Genomic DNA, 27,399 nt, shown 5'->3' with positions numbered 1-27,399 from the left:
GTAAGATGTGATTATTGTTCTGAACACGTTCAGTTAAGACTTCATGCTAAAAGCATGAAAGAGCAGCAATTCCTAGGAAAGCAATTGCATTTAGTCTTCTGAATCATGGAATCACAGAACATTATAAGTTGGAAAAGACTCCCAAGATCAAGTGCAGCCATCAAAGATTAGTTTTCAGATCCTGTTATGTTGTATTAGGCATCAGCGAGATCTCGTGCTGTAACGCGATAGGTCTTCCCATGCTCAGTAATGCATATGTATTAGATGAAATAGGAGCCCTATATAAGGGACTCACGAGGTTAATTAAACGCCATTTTACCACCCACCACATTGGTGTAAGCAGTGCGTAACTTGGCCACGGGGCCGTCGGAAGCACATTACAAAGGACGTGATTCCTTAAGGTTACTTGATTAAGGTAACATTTGGTGCCCTCTCTGAGGCACGTCCTGGGGGTAGTGTGCGACGGCTAACTGCGTGGCGGACGCAAGTCCTACGGTTAGATCCCGTAGAAGCGCCTCGGTGGGCGGAAATTGAAGCAGCTGATGTTCTACCTGCGGTTCGGTCGTAAGAAAACGAGGACCGTGGAAGACTGCGGGACTACAGGTCTCGAGTATATACAAAGGGTGCAAGGACGTACGGTGTCGCGCACCAGAAAAAACAATGGATTCCGTCATTAAGGTAGTATCACGAGTTTGTAAAACTCACTGCGTTAGAAATGTTCCTTCTAAGAAGGATATAGCTGCCGTCATCTCCTGTTTGGAGGTGGCGCAGATTTTACCCTCCCCTAGTAATCTGCTCGATTCGGAGCGGTGGGATTCTTTCACCGCTGCCATGCTCCATAGAGCAATGCACGAGTATAAAGCGGAGGAGTTAAAAACCTGGGGTTTGGTCCTGGGTGCTCTTAAAGCCGCTAAGGAGGAGAAACAAGTCCAGGCCATCGCGACTGGGGTTTTTGGTCTGGATACTGGGACGTCCGGGGTCCCGGGGGGTGCGGAGGAATCGCTTTCTGGCGGCGACTCTGCACCCAAAATGGCGCCGGCCATGCCGGCCGTTTTCACAATGGCCATGGCCGCGCCCGAAACAACTCCGGAAGAGAAGGCGGAAGTTGTGTCATCTGGGGAGGCGCCACCATATTATCCCCGCCTATACCCCTCTTTGCAAAGCTTTTACTCGCCTGAGGGGGATGGAATTTGTCCGAGGGAGGGAGAGTCGTGTGGGGAGGCGCGCCGTGGAGGCGTTGAGCCACCCCCAGACCCACCTCCGGAGGAGGGATCTCGTCCCGAGAAGGGTGAGAAAAAAGCGGAGGAAAGAAAATTGCCTATCCCCACCCCGTTTGTCTTATCTCCCGAGGAGGGGGAGGAGAGAGGGGTGGAGAGAAAGGAATTGCCTGCCCCCACCCTGCCGGTCCCGTTTCCCCAGAAGGGGGAGGAGAGAGGGACGGAAAGAAAGGAAATGCCTACCCCTGCCCTGTCGGTCCCGCCTCCCCAGAAGGGGGAGGAAAAAGAGGAGGAACGAAAGGTTCCGCCTACCCCCACCCAATTGGTCGCGTCTCCCCGGAGGAGGGAGGAGCGAGAGGATTCTCGCAAGCCCACCGATTGGTCGGATATCCGTGAATCAATGAGAGGGTTGGGGCTTAAGGAACGGGACTGGGCGGTGTTTCCGATAGTCGTCCAGAAGAAAGGACCAGTTTGGGTGCCTTTGGAAGCGAAAGCAGTGACTCGGTTTATAGAGGCAATTGAGAAAAAGGGCTTGAGGTCCCCGATGACTATGAGTACCTTTGAGGCTCTTATGGCCCCGGGTCCCCTACTGCCATATGATATTGAAAGCCTTATGAGAGTTGTCCTTGAACCAGTACAGTTTACTGTGTGGAAGGAGGAGTGGACGGTACAACTTAAGGCTGTTGTAGCACAGACTGCTTGTGATCCGAACCACCCAGCGAATGGGAAGGAGGGAGATCCGAAAACTAGTTTAATGAGGCTTTTAGGAACGGATGCAGATCTGGCTGGATCTGCAGAGAAGCAGCTTAGGCTCCTCCGTCCGGGAGAATTACTTGCCTCCACGGGGGCGGCTTCTACTGCTTTTAGAAACTTTGTAAGAAAAGCAGAACCTGTTTCCCCGTGGTCAGAGATAAAGCAGGGTCCCTCAGAAACATTCTCTGAATTTGCCAATCGATTGATACAGGCAGTAGAAGGATCAGAACTACCTAAGGAAGCATTATCTTCCGTTATAAAAGATTGTCTTAAGCAAAAGTCTCATCAGAATATTAGAGATATCATTCGGGCGGCTCCTGATGATCTGGAGACTCCGGGTGAAATTATTAAGTATGTGCTGGACAAACAACAAGCAACATGGGAACCCGCCAGCCGCAACCGCGAAGTGACTCTTCAGGAAAGAAGAAAGGAACAGATAAAGAACCACTGCTTGTACCTACGAGAAGGACATTTGTTGTATCGCTTGTTGTGTGTTTTTATGTATTTGTGTTTGTTACAGGGGGAGAGGGTGCTCATCTCATGTCACAACCAGAAAATATTTGGGTCACATGGTCTAATCGAACTGGGCAGAAAGATTTCTGCCTGAGTTTACAGTCAGCCTCATCACCGTTTAGTACATGCCTTATTGGTGTACCCAGGTGGGACCCAGAGGAGTTTAACGGATATGTGCGAAAGAACAAATGCGAGAAAGATGCAGTGAGCACAGTTTTCTTTATGAAGGCGTTTGAGTCTAACTTCACTCATTGGGCCAGAATGTCTGCATGCCTTATTAGATCTTTGAATACCTCCCTACCATGGGATCCACCAGAGTTGCAGCTGCTTGGATCCCAATCAGTCGGTAATGTAACATGGAATAAGAAAACTCAGAAGTGGGAACGTCCAGTTAGATGTCTATATTTTTCGGGTTTTAAGACACCGGGTCAATTGTCTAATCATAAGGTATGGCAGGGCCTGCTTGGGAATAGGACACCATTACAGAGAAGAATTGGATCCGAAACTTTCACTTTAGTTAACCCCATTCGATATGACACATATAGGTTGTCAGGGGCATATTGTGGTTTTTCTGCTGAAAGGGTGGAGGGATTCTCTCGTCCTTGTTCCGGGGATGGCTCCGAGAATGCATTTGCAGACCATTGCATAAAGGAGGGTGGGAATTGGCTCTCTTACAATCAGAAGCATGTGGTACGTCATCCTAACGGGTCCAACTATAATATCTCATGCTATTGGGGTCCTGACAATCTAGCATGCTCTGGTTGTTGTGCTCGGAAGGAACCTTTGACTGGGGAAGGATTATGGAGCAATGGTACAGCCAAAGCTCTTCCTAAGGGTATATTCTTGATATGTGGGGATAGAGCTTGGCAAGGGATACCAAAGAATCCAGTTGGGGGTCCGTGTTATTTGGGAAAATTGACACTGTTGGCTCCCAATCATTCTGCGGTGATTAATGTTATGAAAAGCATGGTTCGAGTGCAACGCCAGAAACGATCAATAAAAAATCTGGATCGGGATTGTGGGGATGAGGTTCAGTTGTGGGGTCCCACAGCCAGAATCTTTGCGTCAATCTTAGCCCCAGGAGTAGCTGCAGCCCAGGCGCTGAGAGAAATTGAGAGATTGGCTTGTTGGTCTGCGAAAGAAGCTAATGTCACCACAATGGTCTTGTCGGAACTCCTGATGGACATTAATAACATCAGACATGCTGTTCTCCAGAACAGAGCTGCGATAGACTTTCTGCTACTGGCCCAAGGGCACGGATGCAAGGACTTTGAAGGGATGTGCTGCTTCAATCTGAGCGACCACAGTGATTCAATTCATAAGAAGTTGGAGTGGATGCAAGAGCATACCAAGAAAATTGCAATTGATGATGCATTCGGCAGCTGGCTGGATGGACTATTTGGTAATATTGGCCCATGGCTTAAACAGTTTCTTAAAGTATTAATTATAGGGATTTTAGTTTTCTTAGCTTTAATGATTTGCCTACCTTGTGTGTTTCAATGTATCCAGGGTTGTTTACAGCGTATGATAGAAAGAATATTTAATGACAAAATGGAGTGCCAACGGATATATGATAAGCTTTAAGAAGAAGAAGGAACTGTATAAACCCAAGATGCCTTGGATATAATAATTAGAAAACCACTAATATTATTAGACATTGCACTACCTACCTCTGCATGAATTGTAGCTTGTCTACCTCACTTTTTAGATAACTTATATATTTTAGATTTATATGGAGACTAACATTTTTATATATTAGGTTTAGGACTAGCGTTCGCGTTGTAACGGGACATGACTTTATTGAGCATGGGGAGGGGGAAATGTTGTATTAGGCATCAGCGAGATCTCGTGCTGTAACGCGATAGGTCTTCCCATGCTCAGTAATGCATATGTATTAGATGAAATAGGAGCCCTATATAAGGGACTCACGAGGTTAATTAAACGCCATTTTACCACCCACCACATTGGTGTAAGCAGTGCGTAACTTGGCCACGGGGCCGTCGGAAGCACATTACAAAGGACGTGATTCCTTAAGGTTACTTGATTAAGGTAACACTGTTAGGTCTATTAGCATTCTGTATATATTTCTGCAAGTCTCAATCTAGAAATCACTAGTTAAGGCTATAGTCAGATTACTCAGTTTTTATGTTACTCATCAGGTAACTCAAAGCACTACCACATAAAATTGTTGAAGCTTGGCTGCAACCTAGGTAGCAAGAACAGTGTCTCAAGTCCTGCTTTCTGCCCCATTTTGGAAAGCTAATCTCTCATTGTAGTCATGATAAAAAATGTCAGTACAATGTTAAATGTGATATAAGCAATCATTTCAAAAGTCATCCTGGAAATAATCAGCTGGGAAAGGATTCACACCCTTCTCCTTCTGTAGCTTAAATAAGATTAAACTTGCTGTATTTCCCTAATGTAACCTACCTAGAAGAGCCTCCAACAGGTAATGAATTTACACTGATACTGATTTCTGTGCTCCATGTGAAAGGCAAAGAGGAGGTTCATGTTCTGTCTGCACCATGCTTGCCTGGCACATGAAGGTTATTATCAGGTAAGAGTGAGAGTTGACTGGAAAATAAGAGGTTTTTTTTTCTAATCAATCCCATACTGGGAAGGAAGTTACTGGGAACTACCTCTGTCCCACCCACATTGTCAACACAGTTTTAGAAAAGCAAAGGCTTTTACTCCATTGTGCAAAATCAAAGGCCCCTTTGAGGAAGTCTAACCCCATTGTTCTACATCTGATCTGGAAAAATAAACAAGAAAAGTTCAAAAGAAACATGTCTTCTGCGAACTGTGGTATCCATTTTTATTGCCTATCTGTCAAGGAAATGAGTAATTGTATCAGGCTGGAAGTGATTAAAAAGTCACAATGGTTTTTTTAACTTTGCACTCTGGAATGAAAATTATTGCAAATCATTGTCATGCAAATTATATCATTTTAATTGAAAATCATATTTTGCTTCCTTTTACTTCCTTGCACATTTTTAGAAATAATAAAAAACAATAAATATGAAATACAATAAGACTTGTCATCTCCTCTCCAGCTTCAGAAAAGTTATCATTATGTGTTCATCTGAATTTATATATATAACACACTTATATTATAGTTCATACAGATTAGTCCATCTGTAATTTGCATCAGTAAAAGTCAGTGCTACAAGTAGTTTGCAACATAAAACATTGATTCAACTCCCTTTAAAATCAATGTGGAATACCATAAATCTGACAAATAATATAGAAAGTATTATGGTACATATAAAATAAATAATAAATTTAGGCCTACTGTTTGTCATTTAAAATAGACCTCGAGAGAACAGTAAATATATATAGATTTTGATTTTATCCAATTTAGATTCTAATTTAGATTCCATACCAAAATCACAGAAGGAAAATTATATTTCAAAATGGATTTTTACCATTTTATAGTTCATACGTGAAAATGTTGTGGGCTTTTTTTGCTGCATAGTAGATGCTAGTGAGCAGAAAGGAATCCTGTCTTCTGATACTTGCCCACATATACTTGAAACACTTCAATATCAATGCTTGTTTCTCAAATTCAGTAGAGTAAATAATGTGATACATTGATTGGTAGGTCAAACTATCCTAAAATATTTTCTGCCCTATAAAGATGTATGAAACTTTGGTGTAGAGCAGACTAAGATACTAAGAACTTGAATAAATAAAAATTATTTTATTTCTGTATGTTAAGTTGGAAAATATGAAAAGATCTTTCTTGTTTGAAAAGCAAGAAAGTAAGCTGACTAAACATTAAAAAGGATAACTGCCAACAAACCAAAAAAGAGGAAGACAATTCAGAATAAAAATATATATATTCATTGAGTGTTTACGAATTAAACATAATACAGGGATGGAATATTTGTCAATAACTCTATTATATTTAATGACAACCTTACACAACGTAATTCTACAAATGCATAAAAATGCAAAATACAAATTTTATTTTAGCAGCGGAGATATATGAGTATCCTTCCTTTTAGTTCAGCACATAAGCTGAGAAAAAACTTCTACAATCCTTACACTGGTATATTTTCTTCTTAGGAATTCAGTTGCTAACTGAATTTGACATGTTGATCCTTGAGGTTTTAAACTGTTTTTTGCCTTTATTTTACACATTCCAGTTTCTACACCAAAGGCCCATACCCAAGCTTTACAGTGAGCAGAGGTGCAGGAAGCTCAGACTCCACCCACCACATGAAGTTTCAGAATGGGTATGTAACACTGCACTGAAAAGAATCTAATACTCTCTGTAGTACCATGGAAGAGAAGTGAAATGCGCCTTTACCATGAATACAGACCAGTTTTCTGCACTGAACAGAATGCTTTCATTCCCTAGCTGCATAGCCTTTCTTGTGTATCTGGTATTGTTACAGATTTAGCATGGCATATGCTTATTACTTACCATTTATAGGGAACTTGAAAACTTAAGAATAGGTTTGGTAAAGGCACTACAAATCAGTCTGAGTTCTGACTGTAAAGCTACACGCTATTGCACCACCTAATATAGTAATTCTTCCAAAAAAGTCAGCTTTGAAAATATGTTGTTTTTAAAGTTAATGTTCAGAACATAATGTAGCAAACATCTGAAGAATTATGACACATAATCTTATGTACAGGAAGCTATATTTTAAGATTGAAAAAGAATTTGCTGTTCTTTGTGACGTGTACCCACACACATATCCTCAGAAATCCAAAAAGGTGGATTACATACGAATCTATATTATGTAAGTCTCCATCACAGTAAACACTTGGAGGATATGTAATTAAGGCAGTCTATACCCCAAATAACTCCTAGTCTAGATGCCATACAAAACAGACAGAGGACAAATATGTTTAAGTTTTCTACAAGACTTAGTGTATTCGTTTTTCAACCAGTTGTTGGAAACCTATAAGCCTAGCACTGTGGGCCAGTGCTAGATGAGAAAAAAAAAATAAAAAATTGCAGACAATACAGAAAAACTCTAAAAAGTGATTTTTTTATTTTATTTTATTTTATTTTATTTTTGCCTGAGGAAGAAACAGATAAGAAGGCAGTTGTGGTTGCCACCACTGGTAAAGAAAAGATTGAGTCTTGATAAATTAGTGACTGTGATAGTGTGAAACTGAATGCTTAGGGCTTAAAAAAGAGAAAAGGACTGAAGATGATGTGGTAGAGGAGGGAACATTCAGGGAAGCACATCAAACACAAATTGGGCATGGCTAGATCATGGTTAGATCTGTGAATGAGAAAGCTGATCTAGCAACATCACTGTGAACTTGTCTCCATGTTGTATTATACTCAGAATATATTTTCTGTGATAATTTTGCATTATATACACACTCTTGTTAGAGAAGGCAGCTTGTGTGAAAAGAGCATCTGAAAATGATGAGTTTTATAAGGATTGTCTGCTAACATTTTATGACAAAGGTTCTAAATCTTTTTTTCTTTTTTTTTTTTTCCTTTTCTTTTTTTCTTTTATTCTCTTTTTTTTTTTTCTTTTTTTTTTTTCATACTGAAATAACCCAAACCACAAAAACTGTTCTGTAATCATTTCATGCCAATCAAGCAGGAAAAAATTTCCTCTTACATTCCCAATCCTCTCTTGTTAAAGTGAGGTTGGGAAGTTGTTCTGCCATTATTACAATCTGTCTTTGTGAGCAGAAAAGTAATGTGCAGATAGAAATTATAAGAACTGGCTAATACAGCTCTGTTGTTTAGGATACCAAAAGTGGCTGCTGAGAAGTGAATGTTAAATTTATCCCCCAAATGAGCAGTGATATCAGTCTGTAGATTTTTATTTTGTTTGACAGAGTAGTTTAATACTCAAGGGGAAAAAACTTCAGTTTTACATGTCATGTTTATTTTTAGATATTTCCCTCGTGCATGGCATGCTCCTTCTGATAGGACAGGTTTCCTGAAAATCACAAAAATATCATATAAAAATCTGATAAAATCTGGTGGAAACAGTACTAGAATGCAAGTTTTGGAAGTTCACTTTGATGTGTCATATGCAGTTTAAATTAGTAGTCACCAAAGGTTGTTAAAATAAGTACAATGAGATACAAGCAGCATACTGGGTTGCAGTACTCTGATCCTGTAGTGAACAACTGATGTTTTTTCTATTCTGTCCAAACAAAGACAAAACTGTATTTCCACAACTGCTATGAATAAATAAAAAGGATCTTGGAAAACGTGAATAAGCATGCTCCGTGGACATCTCCATGAATCCTGGAACAGAAGAAAGCTCTTCAGAATGGCCTTTACCTATGGATTCTCACTGTGATTTACAGGCTTACTCCTGGCAGAGGACAGCAAGCAAGCAGTCTTCTCTTCTGATGAGATTTGAGGCAATTATTTCCAAAATAAAGGTAATAACTCTCCAGAGATGGGAGTTAGACCTTTGACACACCATAACATTACTGCTCTGCCCTCTGGTTCAGCATGCAGGAAGTATCAAGTGCTCAGTGACATGACCAGCAGGTCCCATCATCCTTTGAGCACCTCCCCAAGTACAACACCATTGTCTTGTTTATTTGCACCAGACAAAGCAGGTTGAGCATGAGCTGCCCACATAGCCTCTCTGCTTTTGCAGCTGCTGTTTTTATGAAATATGGCGGTCCATCCTGTCTGCCCAGCTTTGGTCACATGAGGTCACATTCAAGATTTACTCCTTGCTGCAGTGTCCATCCCCCAAGGCTTCTGGGAAAGTTAGCATCTGGCTTAGAATTGATGCCATATTTGCAAGGCAGTAGAGAGGAATACAGTGAATATCATGCTCACTAGGAACTTACTTATTAAACTATCTCATGAAAGCAGTATATGCTAATTCCAGCATAATTTCCCCTTTTTAAAAACAAACAAATAAACAAACAAAAAGGAATTTTATTTCCTATTTCAGTTCTTAACTTTCTGCCTTAAAAAACATAGTTGTTTTTGTTTTTGTCTCATCATCTTGGTATACTGGATAAATCCACTGCAATTCTACTAAGAAATAATATCAGATGCCTTACGGACTTATTGCTTGCTGTGTAGGAGTAAAGGCAGGGTAAGAAATGGGTTCTCAACATTAATTTTAGAAGAAATTACTTACATATGGGTATGAAACACTTTTTCTTTTTTTTTTTTTTTTTAACACGACAGAATCTACTCCCTACCAGTATCTGTACCGAGGATATAGCAGTTAATAAAATCCTTCTTTTTAAGCCAAATAAAAGAGAAAAAATGAATGCAAGTACTCCCTCCTTCCCACTCCACTCTCTAGTAAATGTAAAAGTTTATCAAATGAGGTTGCAAAAAGCATAGTCCTTCCCAAATAAGAGCATGCCTGAATATGATTGAAATTATAATTCTACCTTTTCTTTGTACAGGGCAGAAGGTATATGATACCTGGAGGCAGCGTGTGGAGGGAAGAAGTGCCTTTCAGTACAGCTGTAAATCTTAAGTACAGGAGGGCATGGGGAGAACAGCTGGAAGCTCAAGAAAGAAAAGGGGCACCATGAATCACACTTCCTTCCTAGGCTGCTTCTGGAACAGCAGGTCTCTTTATTATGAGTTTAGAGTATGCTCCCACTCAGCCACTGCTTTTTTCTAATATAATATCACATATACTCAAGAACACTTGGTGGAAAAACAGTCAGCTCTTAAGGACCGAATATGAAGGAGGCATGAGAATTACCCTAATGCATGCAAAGGAGAAGGGAGCAGTCTGCACTGAAATGGGAACTAGGATAGGAAAAAAAATAAGGTGGATTAAACTGCAGCAAAGAAGACTAGAAGACTTCCATAAGATAATAGGCAGAATTTTTCAAGGTGAGGACAGTAAAGCTTGAGGACAGATTATCAAAGAAGAGCTACATTCTGGAAGGTTCTGAGAACCATTTAGACAAGCATCTGACAGCAATGATGAGCCTATACAGCTTTGTCACAAAAAGATGGGCTACGTGATCCTTCAAGATTCTTTCCAGCTCTGTGAATCTGTGCAAAACAGTAGTCAGAGTTAACCTGCAATTACAGGTTTGCTTCTGCAAGAAATAAAGATTAGGATAAGGTGCATATGAAAATGTGGCTTTTAATCCACCCCCCTGCATGAGTCCTTCTGCTGGAGTTTCTCTCCATGTCAAGCAGAAAGAATCTGCATTTGCAAGGTCCCATCCAGATCACACAGACTAAAATGATTGGAATTCAGGGTCTCTGCAGTGCAGGATCAAGAGCTGAGTCAACCCTGCTGGGATTCAACCCACGTTCTACAGAGCATAAGTATTTCATAACTGATGGTTAAACTCCTAACCAAATACAATTTCTGTTGGGAGATAGACCAGTGTGTGGTCAGATTTTATTGCATTTCTGTTTGAAATTCACTCACATGCTTGAGAAATTCCTACATTTTTTACCAGTACAGAGCATCTGTTACATTGGTCTATCTACCTCTACCTTTCAGGAGCATGTAAACGACAAGGCTTTCAGTGTTTTCCAAAATGATTTTATCCTCAACAAGATTCCATTGAGATCTGTAGATGCTTTAGATTCATGTGTGCTCGGTATCTGTTGCTCAATTATTAATTCACTAATGTCTGTAACGTGCTTTGAAGATGAAAAACATTACAGTGTAGAACTGCTAACTGTTGTTTGGATGCTACTCTTTCTGCTACTGAAGCAGTTAGAAAATACACTTGGAAGATATCCCCAAAGGCCCACAATGAGGAAAGGTCATCTAGGGCAGCACTTTATGAAGAAAGGAGTAAATTTGACTGAACTAGAACTACACTCATTTTTAATGCAGAATCCTAATTTCATAGTAGGTACGAGAGCAAATTTTTTTCTTTAAACAAAGCATGTGTATCTATTAAAAGATCAAAAGGGAAAAAATCAATACAAATAACAATTTAAATCAAAAAGGTGAAAAACATTTCCCAATAGCTTCTGGGAAAGCAGAGCACTATGGCTTCTGTCCTTCACTCCAATTAATTTGTACATTGATAGGGGGGCTGAATTTGCATGTGAAAATGCGCTTGGATGAATAGCCCTTTGGGCAGCTGAAGAGAATACAAAAAGGTTGGTGACGAGATTCAGTCTTCCATGACTGTAGAGCAATATGTTGCTGGTTTTGCAGAGCCACTGGTCTTCTTAGCCTATCATTTGTTGAATAAAGTCAGCACCCTAAATAAACATCCAAGATCTCTGCAGGTCGGGCTTTGCCTCCAGACTCCTGTATCCAGCCACCTGCTATGAGATAATGTCTATATGGCATTCTCCTTGGTCCCCCTCAGGCCAGCTGGATCTCAGCAATCCTCCAGCTGGATTGTATCTCAGAATTACATTTTCTTCCATCTGCGATATGTACAGAAACAAGAAGAGCTTGTATTGATTTTTCACAAGCCGCCATCCTACCTGCACAAACACATAGTCATGATCATCAGACACTTTGGGTGTTTTGGTACACTTCACACATGAGTCGCTGCATAATAAAACACTGCTCTCTACTGCAGATTGCAAATGTTGCTGACCCAATCTCTTGCCACCTCTGGAGAGCACTACCTTTTGGAAAAGCTTAAAAGAGCCTTTTGACTCTGAGCAGAGGCGGGTTGGAGTCATCAGATAGAGTTTTGACCTCAAGTGCCAGATTTCTTTATCTGAGCAAATTCTGATCAGCAGTCACTGTGTGAGCTAAAACTCTACCCTGAGCAGCAGAATGGAGCAGATAAAAAACCCACCAGAGCTGGAACAGTTCAGAAACATGGAAGACAACTGGGAAAGTTTAAACACAGTACTTCACTTTGCATCTGCAAGCGATGGAAACCAAAATTTACACACACACACACACACACAAAGGAATCTTTATCTCTGATAACAGCTTGTTCTGAACCACTTGAGGCTTTTAATAGTTTCAGTCAACTCACTCAGAAAAGGCTAACACTGAAACCAAGAGGTACGCATTTTGGAACTGCACTTCACATAAAAATAGAATATATGAGTAACTTGAATTTAAACAGAGGGTGCTTGTAGGAGTTGAAAAGCAAAGTGATTTGAGTCTCAATGATAGGAGGTGGAACCCTTGGTAAGAGGCAAAACACTGAATGATATCAGAAACAAAATACTTAGAGGGAGGCAATTAATACCCAGATTACCCATGTAAATACCCAGCTTAACCTTGTAAAAAACAGTTCAAATTTGGATGGCAAAGGAAGCCAGTCACATAAGCCAGAGCCTGCAGTCTCTTACCCAGACATGATGAATATGGCAGGAAGTACTAATTACAAGAAAGAACAAAGTGATTGGAAAGGTGGAAGTGTTGGGATCCTGTAAGATACAGTCCACGAAGCAATGCATGAAAACATGCATGCTTTCATGTATAAACATAACAAGCAGAGATAATGCTTGCTATTTCAAGGAAGATGCAGAAAAGGAAACAGATTTGTCAAAACATTCAGGAACCCACAGAATATGCTCCACATGGGCAAAGGAATTCATTTTTAAGAGCATAAGACATTATTGTCAAAGGGGAACACTGGGGAAAAAATAAAAATTAAAAAAAAAAAAAAAAAAAAGAGAATTGTTTCACAGACTATGAGAACTTTAAATATCATCCTCAAAACATCAACTGCTGCAGAGCAGGTCCACTGGCAGTAGCCAGTCATCACCAGTATGGATCGCACACATATCCATAGAGAGGGAAAAAAGCATCTCACGCTTCTGTCATGCACCTCTGATCCCAGTTCTGGCTACACTGCCTGAGATCTGACCCTGAGCATTGGCAAATAAACCCACAGTAACAGAGGGAATTGCTGCTGCATTCAGGGCCATGATCATAACTGATGCCTGCTTGTAGCCTATGGTTTATTTTTTGTTGTTTTGTTGTTGCTGCTTTCGGGTTGTTTGTTTGTTCATTTAAAGGCAGAAGAGCTGTGTTGCCGTGTGCTTCCATGGTTCAACCACCCCCCTGCCCTGGATTCTAGCGTTGCCCCCCACCAGGGCCAAAAAGCCACCATGACTCAGCGAGATAGATGGCAAAATGGCATTTATTGGGAGTAATTAACACCTTATATACTTTAATCACTTCATCTACGCCCCCTAGAGTATACGTTTGAAATGCGTGCCCAAGATACATCACAGGGAAAGGGACTGAACAGGGGAGGTACTATCACGCCACAGCCCGAATCCTCGTTAATGCCTACAACAGAGCTGAAGTAGAATAACTCACACAGGAACATGGTCAAGAATCACAGTCTCAGTCTTACAAACATTATATTCTGTGACAACTCCTCAAATGATAAAGGAGAGGTAGCTTACCATGCTGACCATGCTCCCTCTACTACATTTACAGCCACACAGAAACTATGGCCCAACAGTCATTCTGTGAATGATGCAGTGTGCATGACTTGAACCTTTTGTCCTTATCTCTCTGAGCTGTATGCTATTATTTTTCACTTGAGCGTGCACTCGTGAGTATATATAACTTCAGATACACAAAAATTTGCTTTACCAGAGGAAAAAAAAAAGATAAGGATAGCTCAATGTTTGGTTACTTTATCCGTCAGAAAGCTCCACAACAATATTTTCCCCTATAATCAGCCTTTTTTTTTCCCTGTGCCAAGACTCACATGATGCCTGAGTGGCTGCTAACAAACTGATGGTGCATGTTTGAAATGATGAAGACTAACTCCAGTGTCATTGCTATCACTGGGACCATAAGTTGACTCATGGGAAAAATAATAATAATAATAATAAATAAATAAATAAATAAATAAATAAAAATAAAAAACAACTAATGGGGAAAAATAAATACTAAATCATTTTTCTTCTCAAAGTGAGAAATCAGAAGTCAGGAGTGATACTGGAGTATTTAATCCGAGTTTAATTCAGAGTCCTTTTTGACAGTACCAGCAGTTGCCCAGAGAGAAAAGAACGAGGACAGAAAAAGCATGCTTGCCCAAGAGAAAGAAAATAAAATTTTGCAAACACTTTTTGGTCAGAGTATTTCTACAGATTTTGGTAGATCCATTTCAGTGAACCAAACTGAAACTGAATATTAGAAAACATGGGTTATTCTAGTGAGTAACTATATTCAAAGGTAGATTACACTCAAAGATAGGTAGTGATATTTCAGTGTCTAAAGGGAGACTATAAGAAAGAAGGGGGCAGACTCTTCAGCGGGGTCAGCTGTGGTAGGACAAGGAGAAATTGTTTTGAATTTAAAGAAGGGAGATTTAGATTGGACATAAGGAAGAAGGTTTTTATAATAAGGTTGGTGAAACACTGGATCAGGTTGCCCAGAGATGGGGTTGTAGCCTGTTCCTGGAGACACTGAATGTCAGGCTGGACAGGGCTTTGGGTACCCTCCTGTAGCTGTAGGTGCCCCTGTTCGCTGCAGAACAATTGGACTGGATGGTCTTTAATGGTCTTCTCCAACTCAAAAGATTTTATGATTCTGTGACCGTTAGTGGAAAGGCATCTAATGCATTAGTGAAAGCTGGAGTGTCTGACTGATGAGATGACAGTGATACCTCCACATATTTTGCTCCATGTTAATTTTAAATATTCTTTTTAGTATTTTCTCAGAGCAAGGATTTAAAATTAAGTGTTTTTTTTACTTCAAAAAGTGTTTTGGATGTGATCCCATGATAGCCAGAGGTGTGGATTGCTTAGTGGCTGCTGCTGAAGTAGTTCTATATTGCTTATGCAGTTCCAACTGTTTCGCAGCTTTTAAAAAATCTTTAAATAGTAATTGGAACAAATAATAATGTGACCAAACCTGAGCTTCCCGAGTCATACCACACAGTTCAAAGAACAAGGGCAGAAGCTCAGCGTTATGTTTAGGAAAAATTTGCTTTGAATTTTATAGGTCAGTCTTCTGCATTGAAACTCTCAGGGATCTACTATTTAGCTGTATTCTGTCTTCAGTTGTAATATTCTAAATGAATTCATAGGATTTTATAATGTTACTTTAGGACTTTGAAGTCAGTGTAATGGCAGATGAGCTTCAAAATATTCTATCCTGCACCTTTAAATTTCAGATCCTGAGGAAAAAGAAAAGAAAAAAAGAAAAAAGAAAAAAAAGAAAAAAAAAAGAAAAAAAAAAAAAGAAGGAAAAAGGAAAAAAAAAAAAAAAAAAAAAAAAAAAGCACATGAAAGGAGGAGATCAGCCTGTGACTGAAAGTCCAGCTGTGTAAACAAGTTTAGTGACTTCTTTTATCTCTAATTGGTCTTCTACAGTGATCTTTCTGATGCCAAAATCACACACTTCACATTAATTCTTCAGTAATACCGGATGGAGTTGGTCAGAAACGTCAAACTGATATGTGTCACTTGCAATAAATGAACATTTCAAGCTTTTTTCCAGTGAACATCAACAACTGTCTTTAGCTATATTACTTTCAAAGTCTGAAAAGGAAACAGGTTTATACTGCTGAAAACATGAATATAGTCACTAAAATTGTGCTAATAGTGCTATTCACTTCATGAGACATAGAAGGCCTTCAGCTGGCATAAATTTATGCCAAATTTTGGCCAAATTGCATTAACTTCAGAGATGCCATGGCAGTTAATATGATCAAATAATTGGCCTGTGGACTTCAGAAGATATCCCTCTCACAAATGCAGAACAGGCTGTTGTCTTTCCTGATACTTTAGGACCTTTGAGTAACAAGATATTCATACAATTATATGGGCTAATCTGTGTAGACACAGGAGTAGGCACTGAAAAAATCCATTGACACAAAGAAGCCACATGTAGGGGCAAATGAAAATCAATGTTGATAAATTCAAGGTGTTACACAATGACCATAAAAAGAAATTAACAAGGAAACAAGCAAATGAAATATCTATCCATCTGACACGGGTCAAAGTCAGTTATATCTGAGAAATAAGTATAGAAGCAAACTCTCCATCTGTATGCAGTGGTCTATGTGTCCCAATGAAATATAAAAGATTGTGTCAATATAGTGATCTAGTATTGCCTGCACTGATAAAAGGAATTTGATACACCGCACATAACAATGAAAAATGTCTGAGAAACAATAAGCTTTTCTTTTTTTGTCCATAGGCTATTGCACAAAATTAGGGAAAAAAAAAAGAAAAAAAAAAAAAAAGAAAAAAAAAAAGTAAGTTCAGAAAGAATTGCTGAGGCAATTTATCCTTCGACAGATCACGAATCTGTGGGTACACTGAAATATACATACATACAAAAGTAACTTAGATATATCTTGTTTTAATAATGTGACTGATGATAGATAAGAGTCATAAGAAATAAAAAAATAAGCACTAATGAATAACAAACTTTTTTTTTTTATATGACCTCAGTATAATTATATAATTTTCTTAGTTTAAGATAGCCTCTAAAATTTACAGACTTATCTAATAATAAGTTGATTTTCTTGCATTTAACGAGTCAATGGTTTATATGACTTTTTTTATATGACTGCAAGATAAAATACTACAGGTAAAGGCCTTTGTTTGATTCAATTATTTGGAACTGTTAGAGAAATAGTTTACTACTAATACATAGGAAGGACCCTCAATGACAAGATCCTGCTATAGTCAGCCCACTTTTGGGCAGAAGGGTTGGACTAGAGAACTGAAGATGTGACTTCCAGCCCCATTGATTCTTTGATTCTATGATTCAGTGAACCACCAACTTTAATACTGTAAGACTAAAATTGGAAGGAATATCTCTATGGGGAAAGAAAGGGAAAAAAAAAAAAAAAAAAAGAAAGAAAGAAAGAGGAAAAAAACATATTTATGGTAGTAAGTGTCAGGGGAAAAAAAGCACCAGAAAAAATTACAGGGTTTCTCTTTCACTAACACATTCATAATGGCATGCCCGTCAATTCCTCTCATGCTACATTACTCTGTGAAAGAGAATTCCCTTTGACCCCAACCTAGACTTAAATGAATTCTAACAGGCATTCATTATAATTTCTGTATTAGCAGCTTCAGAGATGTCCACAACAGGAAAACAGCTCTCAGATCCTCCCACTCTTCTCTGCCCTGATGAGGCCACAGCTGGAATGCTGTTTCCAGTTCTGGCTTCGCAGTTCAAAAAAAGACAGGAACTGCAAGAGAGAGTTCAGGGGAGGGCCTGGAGCATCTCCTTTATGAAAAGGCTGAGTAAGCCGGGATTCTTCAGTCTGGAGAGAAGGCCTAGAGAGGATCTTATCATTGTTTATAAACATCTAAAGTGTGGGAGCCAAGTTGATGGAGGCAAACTCTTTTCAGTGAAGAGCAATAGTAGAACAAGGGACAGTATGTAGGAACTGGAACACAGCAAGTTCCATACTCACACAAGGGAGAATTCCTTTATTGTCAGAGTGGCAGAGCACTGGAACAGGCTTCCCAGAGAGGCTGTGGAATCTCCTTCTCTTGGAGACATTCAAGACTTATGTGGACCTATGCAACCTATTGCACAGTACCTGCTTTAGTAGAGGCACTGGACTCAATGATCTCTTGAGGTGTCTTCCAACCCCTGCATTTCTGTGATTCTACACTTCTGTAATTCATATTCTTTTCCTTTCTTACTCTTTGTGGCTCTTTGTTTTCCTTCTGAGTTCACATCTATCTGTAGACATCAGTAACACCATCAATTTGTCACAAGAGAAGGGTTAAGGAGTGTGTAAGAAGTCAGAGAACTCCAATCTAAACAGTCAAGTAAGTCTGGCTTCAAAAGAAATTTGCTATGAAAAACACAGAGAATCACAACTTCCACCAAACTGAACAAAATGGTGCCCTTAATCAACTAGGAAGTCTTACAATTACAAGTGTAGAGTTAGAATCATAGAATCATAGAATTACTCAGGTTGGAAAAGACGTCAGAGATCATCAAGTCCAACCATAGCTTAGCCGTAGTACTACAGACATAACCATGTAAACACTTATCATCATCAGGCATTCATGCTGTTCAAGTCCTCTTTCTGTCCCTTCTATCATGTTGAATCTGGTGGTTTTCTTTGATTCTTCACTCCAATAAGCTGTTTGATTCCAGCTTGTAAAAAGTCAAAAGAAACAACAACAACAAAAGGAAATAAAACCAAAACCAACCAACAGTAGATAAAAAGTGAACTATTTTGCAATGTTTTTGAAAAACACTAGGAAGATGATCTATTCATCAGTCTTCTGTCTTCTCTCAAACAACTTCTATAGCTCTGTAATTATAGAATTTAAATATGTGTCACTATAATTAATGAGGTTTTTCCTTTAATTTATTGGTATAAAACAATACACTTTTGGCCTGAAAATTTTCACTAAAGCAGTTGAAAATTACTTTGTCTGTAGCTACAGTAGGATATTGAGCCTCCTAGAACCAACCTAAAGCACAAAATGGCCTAATAAGTCCAGTGTCCATCCTACCAAATCCTTTCCAGCTACAAAACAAGATGGCCACATATACAGATATTGGGAAAATCAGACTGTGTTTATTTCCTGAATTGTTTAGAAGCTTGCAAGTTAGCAGAGATCACTATTTTTAGAGACTTCTCTAACAGCTGAACAGAAGAGATGATAAAGCTCAAATATCAAGAAGTGAAGTACAGTTTAATTTACTAATTTATATACAGTTCTGGTGTTTCTACTGATTGCCTTCACAGCAGTTTGTACCTCTAGGAATGTGTGTTGCGGGACCAAATTAAACACCATCTTCACTGTGGTGGAAGAGCATTTTAGACCTACTGTTGTTATTTGTGTTTGATTTTTGTGTTGAAGTATATTTGTTCAGTGCCTTTCAATTAGTGAAAATAGATAGCAAGCCTCAATAAGAAACTGAAGAAATAAGTCTGCAAGAAAATATTAGCCATTAAGAAGAACACAACATAGATGTGGAAGTCGTGGGACTCACTGATACATTCATTTACAGATGTTAACTGGGTCTCAACTGAATAACTTCTTCCTCTATAGATAGAGGTCTGCTATGCAAACTGATGCGTTAAGACCCATTTGCAGACCTCAGTTGGGGACCGACCTCTAGAGGGCAACACAATCTCACGGAATGGCAATTCAATTACGGCCAGGGTCATATCACAACGGCGCGTTCATCAACCATTCACCTTCCCTTTACTTCCTAAACCTATACATACACATATTATATATAAACTAATTCTGAGCACTGGTTTTACAGAATGAAAAATGTCACAAGCAGATACTGTTTGTTGTGATTACCATGACATTTTTGCACCCCCTATTGATACTCAATCACAACCATAAAACACATGACCTGAAAACACAACTTTTAGGTCTGAGATAAATATGAATCTCTATAAGATGCTAAACCTGTTATTCCCTGGGAATAAAACTGTGAATGAGGCTAGAATGACACACCCAGACCTTCAAGGTATGTGTCTGCAGCAGTTCCAGTCTGATGATCCTCAACCCTTTTTTCAAAGCACTCCTAAAACTCCAGTCTCAGTGTAACACAAAATGATAATCTTGATACACATGTCTATGTGTATATTTAAAGTCTTCCCTTAGTTGCTCTCTATGTATCCTGAGCCTTTTGTCTGCTCTAGCTCCACGTTTGTTTGATGTCAGCATCTGCAGGGAGTAGTCATTGGCACTTTTGCTTAGAAAGATAAAACATACAGAACATACTTCCTATGCTTTACTTGCAAAGAATGGAAGTCCCATTAACAAAAACAAGGAAACAAGGATTATTTCTCTAACGTTCTTCACAATAAATAAATAAAAAGATTACTAATACTATAGGAACTGTGTCAGCAATAAGAGCAGAAATGGCATAATGGTTACTTCTCCTAGGGCACTCTGAATAACATTCAATCATTAGCTTCTTCAGCCACTCACTGTAGATTCCAGACTAACACTTTCATCTTCAAATGTCAATTTCTGCTGTTAAATTAAATGAAATCAGTGTGATAGATCATAATCCAAGACAATTTCTGAGGCAGTCACTGGAGTAATGCTACTTGCATTACCTGCCATTTTCTTCAATGTTTCAGCATACAAAACTGGGCTGTGTGGCTTCTTTCAGACAGCTGCCAATGCTCTTAGCACCCAATCTGCCATTCACCTGGGGTACAAAGTGGTACTTAGAACAAATGAGATGATGAAACTTCAGCTTGGGCCTGTGTATAAGGTATGTAGAGTTGTAAACCCAACTGTCACAGGCTTTGATAGTTCATTTTGTCTGTCCTTCTGAAAAATACTTAGTTAACAGATATTTTTAAAGCTGTATTCAGTGTCTACAGTGAGGCTTTGGTAGTGGAAGGCAGGTGGAAGGGGTCAGGTGGGAGCAGAGGTCAGTGCTGCCCTGTATCAGACACAGGCAGTTCCAGACACCTTCTGTTTGCTCCCTGGACCCCATCATAGGGCACAGCTGAGGCCAGAAGCTATAACAGTGGCACCTTGGGGAAAACTGATTTCAGAAAGGTCAAAATGCTGTAAGACAGTGTGAGGAATAATGGAAAAAAAAAAAAAAAGTGTGAGATACAGACCTGAAAGGTCAGGGAGGTGTGAGGAGATGCTCCAGGCAATGGAGTAGAGATTCCACTGCAGCCCATGGGGAAACAGAGATCTAGAGAGCAGCCAAAGGAACCCACATTTTTTTTTCTGAAGGAAATGCAGTCTGTGGAGACCTCATCCTGGAGTAGGACATGAAGTACAGCTGACTGTGACACTCCTGTGGTGCCCATGATGGTGGCAGCAAAGTGATGTCCCTGTCTGTATCTGAACCCATGAGCTTTTCATCTTATTTTCTCCCTGTCTTCTTGAACTGGAGGAGGGGAAGAACATCTGGGGGGTGTTCAGCAGTCACACATGGTCAACCCACAACAGAGCATTAAGGATAACCCTGATTTTTCTGTAATATGTAATAATGTAATATAATTTTTCTTTATAATATTTTTGCTCCGCAGGAAGAGCCACAAACTACAACCCCCAGGCAGAAAGCCCTGAAAACTCCTGGCCACTCCTTTGAATTCTCCACTCAAGTTCTTCCTCATGAAATACCATGATCTGAGCCCAAAATTCATACCAATTTCAAGGACATGCAGTATCTGAATGAAAACTTCCAATCTTTCCCCCCGTGTTCTCCATATTTCATTAAGTTTGTGATGCAGTAATCTGGAGCTGCTAGATGCCTTCAACTTATCCTGGAATTATCTTGAAGAAAGGCAATTGGTTACAGAACAATTTTGCAACTGGTGCAATACTAAATCTTTTAAATATCACCCATGATATCAGTAGGGGAGCAACATAAGACTTACACAATCATTTCTGTTAAATTGAGAAACTCGCATACTTAGTATCTAGCATGGACTCTGCAAAAAGTCCTGAGCTACCCATATAATAGGATTGATGGTGACTGTAACCTAATTAACACATCTCACGCACATATTGCAGCTGACGATCAATGACAGATTTGCTGTGAAACCACTTCAAAGAATTCTGAACTACTTTAGTATCAACTGGTTGAAATTTACTTTAGAATGCAAGTAATGATTTTCTTCTCCTATAGATGTAAAGTTCTTGAACAGTTGCATTTAGTTGCATATAGGATTAAACTGTCTCGCAGGAGTACATCTGTACAAACTCTGCCTTCAATGTAACTTACAACTTCGGGCTGGAGAAATTCATTCATCCTGTCCCAAATGCACTGCACTGGTATTTACAGCAGGGTTTCTCAATTCTTATGAGATGAGCTACTTCCAGGACATGAGCAGCAACTTGCAGATCAACCTTACAGAAACCTCTTCAGAAATTCACTAAGTAGGAACTAAAACAGGTGTGAAACTCGACCCAGTAGAGGGCAATAGACCCCACTGTACATTGGGCACTCAGTAGTTCTCAGTGAAGCAGCAGTCTCCAATCTAAACCTTATGAGTCTGAAGACTGAGGATAAATATATGGAGATAGAAGAAGGGAAGAGTCTTAAAATTTCCAGACCCTAAGCTGAAATCTGTTCTGATTTGCTCAGTCTACAGATCTTAATTCTTATCCATTCTAATGAATCACTATATAAAAATATAATGAATTCAAGTAACATAAGCTATAATTTGTTTTCTTCATAAATAATGGCAATGGACTTCATCACATCAAAATTTATCAGTGTCATAAATCCATGAATCTTTTGTGTGGGAAAAAAGCTTCACCTGGGTAAAATTATTGGAATGCATTGATTTTGATTTTGAAAATAGCAAGTTGTTTATTTATTCATTTATATATTCATTTATTTTTTATGTCTTTGTAGTAGACACAGGAATTGCATTTTGTTCCTAGAACAGAGTTCCCAGATAATATAAAGGTAAATTCAAAGAAGCAAAACCTGGCATTTGGGAAATACGAACACAAGAAACTTTCAAATTACTTTCTAATTTAGTAGTATAGAAACAAAGGCAATAATAATAATAATAATAATAATAATAATAATAATAATAATAATAATAATAATAATAATTTAAGGGACAATAATTACTTGAAAGCTGTGACAAAATGTGGAAATGTCAGCAGGCAGTTCTAGGACTCATTTGAAAACAGATCTTTTCAAGTAACTTTGAAAGAACACTGATGCATATTGCATCTACTCTCATGCTCCAAACTAGGACTGGAGCTGTCAGTAAAGTGAATTCTACTCAAATGTGACAGATCCTTCCCTAGTCCACGTCAACTACTTGAACAGCGAAAGTATCAGGCTGACACTCGGTGCTTTGACACAGTTACACAACCAGCAAAGCCCAGGGAAGATACTCTGAGAGAAATTCAATTACCAGAAGAACAAGGAAAATGAAGGCTAAGTAACAGAAATAGAAGAGAAAGCTTTTAAGCAGGAAAAAAAGTCACAGGAGAAGGTGTCAGGGATAATGCCATTAGCAATGACAAATTGAAATCATTGATTAAGAAAGTAGTGAAAGCAGGAGAGGAAAAAAACTGTCTTTGAGCTTTTATTCAGCAGCTTCAAATCTTTCAGAAATCCTTACAGCCATTTCTTTCAAATGCAGTAACTACATTAGGCATAATAAAAGCACTGATCAAATCCTTGTCCGCGCATATAATGAGTTAGATCTTTCAGGAGAATTGCCTGTCTATTGTGATACAAGCCTAAGATCTGAATATCAGTGATTTACTATTATTGTTTTGGCTAGATTACAGGACTCAGCAAATGTGATTAGAAGTTGCTGTGGAGGCAGAAAGTATTTTATATACATGTGCAGATCAAAGGACCTGCCTAGACTAGTATTGTGTGTCCAGACATAGGCAGCAGCATCTTACATTTCAGAAGATGATGAACTTACCCCTGATCCATTTTCTGGGAAGTCCACCACATTCCAGTCACTCCAATATTATTCTTTCTCCCTCTGAGTCCCTTAAATCCTACTGCGGAAAGAGCTGTACTGAAACCAATTGAAGTTTTGCCCTTGACTTCAACAGGGCCAAGATTTTTCCGTTTCTTTGACAATACTCACAGAAAAGATTGATTGCAATTTGAAAAACCGAATCCTAGATCCAATTTCTGCCACTCGCACTTACCTCCACAAGTAATCCTCTTGACCAGAAGCCATCCTCACTTCTTGAATTCCCAGTGCATCCCTCCACAGCGTGCCTGGCTTTTAGAGTTGAAGCACTTCAGAAAATGGACTGTCATCATATTTTCATGTTTGTTAACGCTGAACATGCTGGAGGTACTAAACAAATATTAGGCAAATAATAACTGCAATAATAAGGTGTCCAATTTTGTAATGAAGCTTACTGAGATGCTATTTTGAATTAAGCCTTGCAAAAATTCCAAGAAATATGAAAAATGCTGATAAATAGACACATTTCTGAGAAGTAAACCAAAGATAGATTTTAAAAAGTGAGGGAAAATTACTCATAATTGTGTGTGATGACATCAGTAAACCATTAACCATTTGTAGTTGGTGTCCTATGGAACTTCAGTTAATCTCTCAAGAGCCATATGAGTGCCAGCAAGCTTTGCTGTTGGTTTTTGTCTGTTTGGTTTTGTTCTTTGTTTTCTAAAATGCACACGGGAGCTCCACAGGTACTCACAGCAGGCTTAATGTCCCCAGGAATAAAATAAATAAAAATAAAAACCCCACCATAAGCTTGAAATTACAAACTCAAATCAAACTTCCAGCTAATCAAGGGTGATGTCATCTCTTTCTCTCTCTCTCTTTTTTTAAAGAATTAACTAAACGATCAAATGGCTTAAATGAGAAGGTGACTGCAGACAGACTTTGCTTGTTTCATCCACTAATGAAGTGAATAGTAGCAGTATTTGACAATTCTATTGTGCCTTTCATCCCAAATCACCTTAATCAATTTCATCTTCATTTAGGCACATCTTTTAACTCTTATTTATGACCAAAATCAAGTCATGGAAATGATATAGCAATGCAGAGCAATGAGACAGTTATATCCTAAAATTCATGAAGAACTTTTTCTCAATTTCTAACACTTGAGATATGGAGAGATGGTTAAGAGATTAAAGACATTAGCTATAATTTACACATATAATAGTAAAGGCAAATCATTGTTCTGAAGTGGATTAAATTTTTGAGACATTAAAATCCTATCCAGCTGAAGATGAGGTGGGTCCTGGAAAGGCTGTTTGGAGCAAACTTCATTGCAGATGAAATTTTTTGCTATAAAGACTTTTATGTCTTATTGAAACTGATATATGAAGGAGTGATATTACATTGATTTGATGCTTGCTTCATTTGATGGGCTTTAAACCCTGAGCCTTTAAAGATAAAAATATGTTGATGTGCTCAATGTGGTTAGTTCCAAAGAAAATTCTGTGAATATCAGTTTCAGTTCTTTCTATGGGCATTTCCCTATACAACACAAAATGTAAAATAAGCACATAACATTCAAGATAAAGTCAGACAAATATTATCACCAATAAAATATCTGTGTAATCCAAATCCACGCATAGCAGAATAGAAAATTATGGACAAGGTCAAGAAATCTGAATTCTGTTTGCTCAGGTTTGCACTGATTAAAAACAAAAATAGTTTTCTGGTGAAACTGAAGGAGTTTCTCAGTGTAACTTTGTCCCTAACAGGGAAGTCTGGCTCCTTAACTTCTGAATCTTGTGGGGAACTTAACTTGTAGTAATCTACAAAAGCTATCTTTTCAATCAAATAGATGCACTCCTGTTCTAAGCTTATTTGCATTTTATTATCTTTGTTGTTTTTGTTTGGTGTTGTTTTGTTTGTTAGATCCCCTGGAAATACTAGAATAAAATCACTGACTAAAACAACAAAACAACATATGTGAACTCAAAAATGTGTACAGTGGGAATCCTGACAAAGGCAGTGTTCACAGAGACATGTTTCTTTGCACCATTCTCTTGGCAAAATAATAAGATGAAATAATAAAGATAGGACTATTTTTCAATCCAGCAAATGAAGATTTGCATTCACTCAAGTTCACAGAGCCTCTTGCTTCACTCTTCTGAATACGAGATGAATTAGGACTTTTTTTCTTTCCTGAAAATTCATCTAACTCAGATAACTGTATTTGCCATCTGGAGAATACTCTGTGTGATACAGATAGATTAACGTTAGCTGATGAAGATGGAAGATGAAACCAGAGCTCACTGCTCAGTCTGATCTGCTCAAGATGGTAGTTCTGAAAATCAGCAGTAAATATGGCCAGGTTGAAGAATATAAAACACTGACCACATTTCATTTAACTATTATATTGATTTCCATGATTTCATGTTAAATTACAATGTGCTTAAAAGTTTGTGATATGTAATATACTTTGTTAACACGTGCATAGGAAAATTAAGGTGCTTCTTTAAATACGTAGTTCTAATAGATAGGGAAGCTATGATGGAAAAGAAATAATAAAGCAAGGTTACTTAGGCTAGAAGATCCCTTTACTCAGTCTTAGGTAAACTTATGTAAATTAGAGACAGCAATTTGTAAAGCTAGGAGAATACTGTTAATCTCCTATGTGGAGGGAGGATAATAAAAGGCAACTTTATTTTTTTCAGTGGAAATGGGATAAATAATTTGAGAATAATTTTTTTCAGATTTAGCGTATAATGATGTCCCACTAGCAGATGTTGAAGTGCATATGCCTGAATTAATTCATGTACATGAATAAATGCATTTGAACATAGCACTTACATATCCCTTAGCTCTGAATTCAATGTTTAGCTTAGAAAGTTTGCCTGAATTACATCTAGAAAAAAGTAAGATCATATGAAAAGCAAATTCTACTACTGATCCATTTCAGTCATTCTGTATATCTTTATATCTTCATGTCCCAGTATACATTTCACTTACATTCCAGTATTGGCAGCTATAATGTTACAGGGAAATAAAGTGATTTTATAAGAATATTCTAATATAATAGTACGTTTCAGTGGTATTCACGCAATGGATGTTCATATCCTGTCTTCTTGAATGTAGGAACATATGAGTAGGGATGGAAAATTACAAGGTCTATCTATAAACGAACAAGAGCAAAGGTACTCATGTAAAGGAGAAGCCAGTTGGAAAGCTGCATATTCCAGAGGGAGTGACAAGGTAAAACAAAGAAAGAAGGGAGTGTTAATTTCTGCTTGTTTTTTGGCAAAGGCTCATGGCCCAGCAAATAGCTTCTCTTTGGCTGTTATTGGCAGACCTGCCTCCCTTGTGCTGCACTCTGGCCAGAATTAAGGAGGGTTGGGAATAATCGATACTTAGAAAAAGAAACCTCTAAGGAAACCCATAGTCTACAGGAAATTATGTTGATTCAGTAAATGACATAAGTTCTTTGGGTTAATAAAGTAAGTGCAGATTGTGACTCTAGCAGGTATTCATTCATTTAGTGGAAGCAGGAGGTTTTGGAGATACTGAAAGAATCTGGGTGCTAAAGATTATTTTTCTGTTATCTCAGTAGTGCAATGGGGATCAAGGATATTATTTAACTAAGTATATATCTGTGTCTAGTTTCCACTGTAACATCTCAGCTTTTTTC

General features: G+C 38.6%; 2 protein-coding genes across 2 annotated transcripts; both read left to right on the top strand.

The window, feature by feature from the left end:
- Positions 1 to 660: 660 nt before the first annotated feature.
- LOC140249247 (uncharacterized) lies at positions 661 to 2,349 on the top strand (the record flags this gene model as incomplete). Its single annotated transcript, XM_072330668.1, has 1 exon — positions 661 to 2,349. A coding segment is annotated over exon 1 (1,689 nt), but the record flags the coding sequence as incomplete, so codon positions are not given.
- On the top strand, positions 2,349 to 4,439 carry LOC140249246 (uncharacterized). The gene has a single exon (XM_072330667.1). It carries the CDS (start codon positions 2,349 to 2,351, stop codon positions 4,065 to 4,067), a length of 1,719 nt encoding a protein of 572 aa, XP_072186768.1. The 3' UTR covers positions 4,068 to 4,439.
- Positions 4,440 to 27,399: the final 22,960 nt, after the last annotated feature.

This window comes from Excalfactoria chinensis, chromosome 2 (genome assembly GCF_039878825.1).
Source record: "Excalfactoria chinensis isolate bCotChi1 chromosome 2, bCotChi1.hap2, whole genome shotgun sequence".
Classification (NCBI taxonomy): domain Eukaryota; kingdom Metazoa; phylum Chordata; class Aves; order Galliformes; family Phasianidae; genus Excalfactoria; species Excalfactoria chinensis.
Note: the sequence above shows the minus strand (reverse complement) of the source record. Positions and strands in the feature narration are given on the sequence as shown.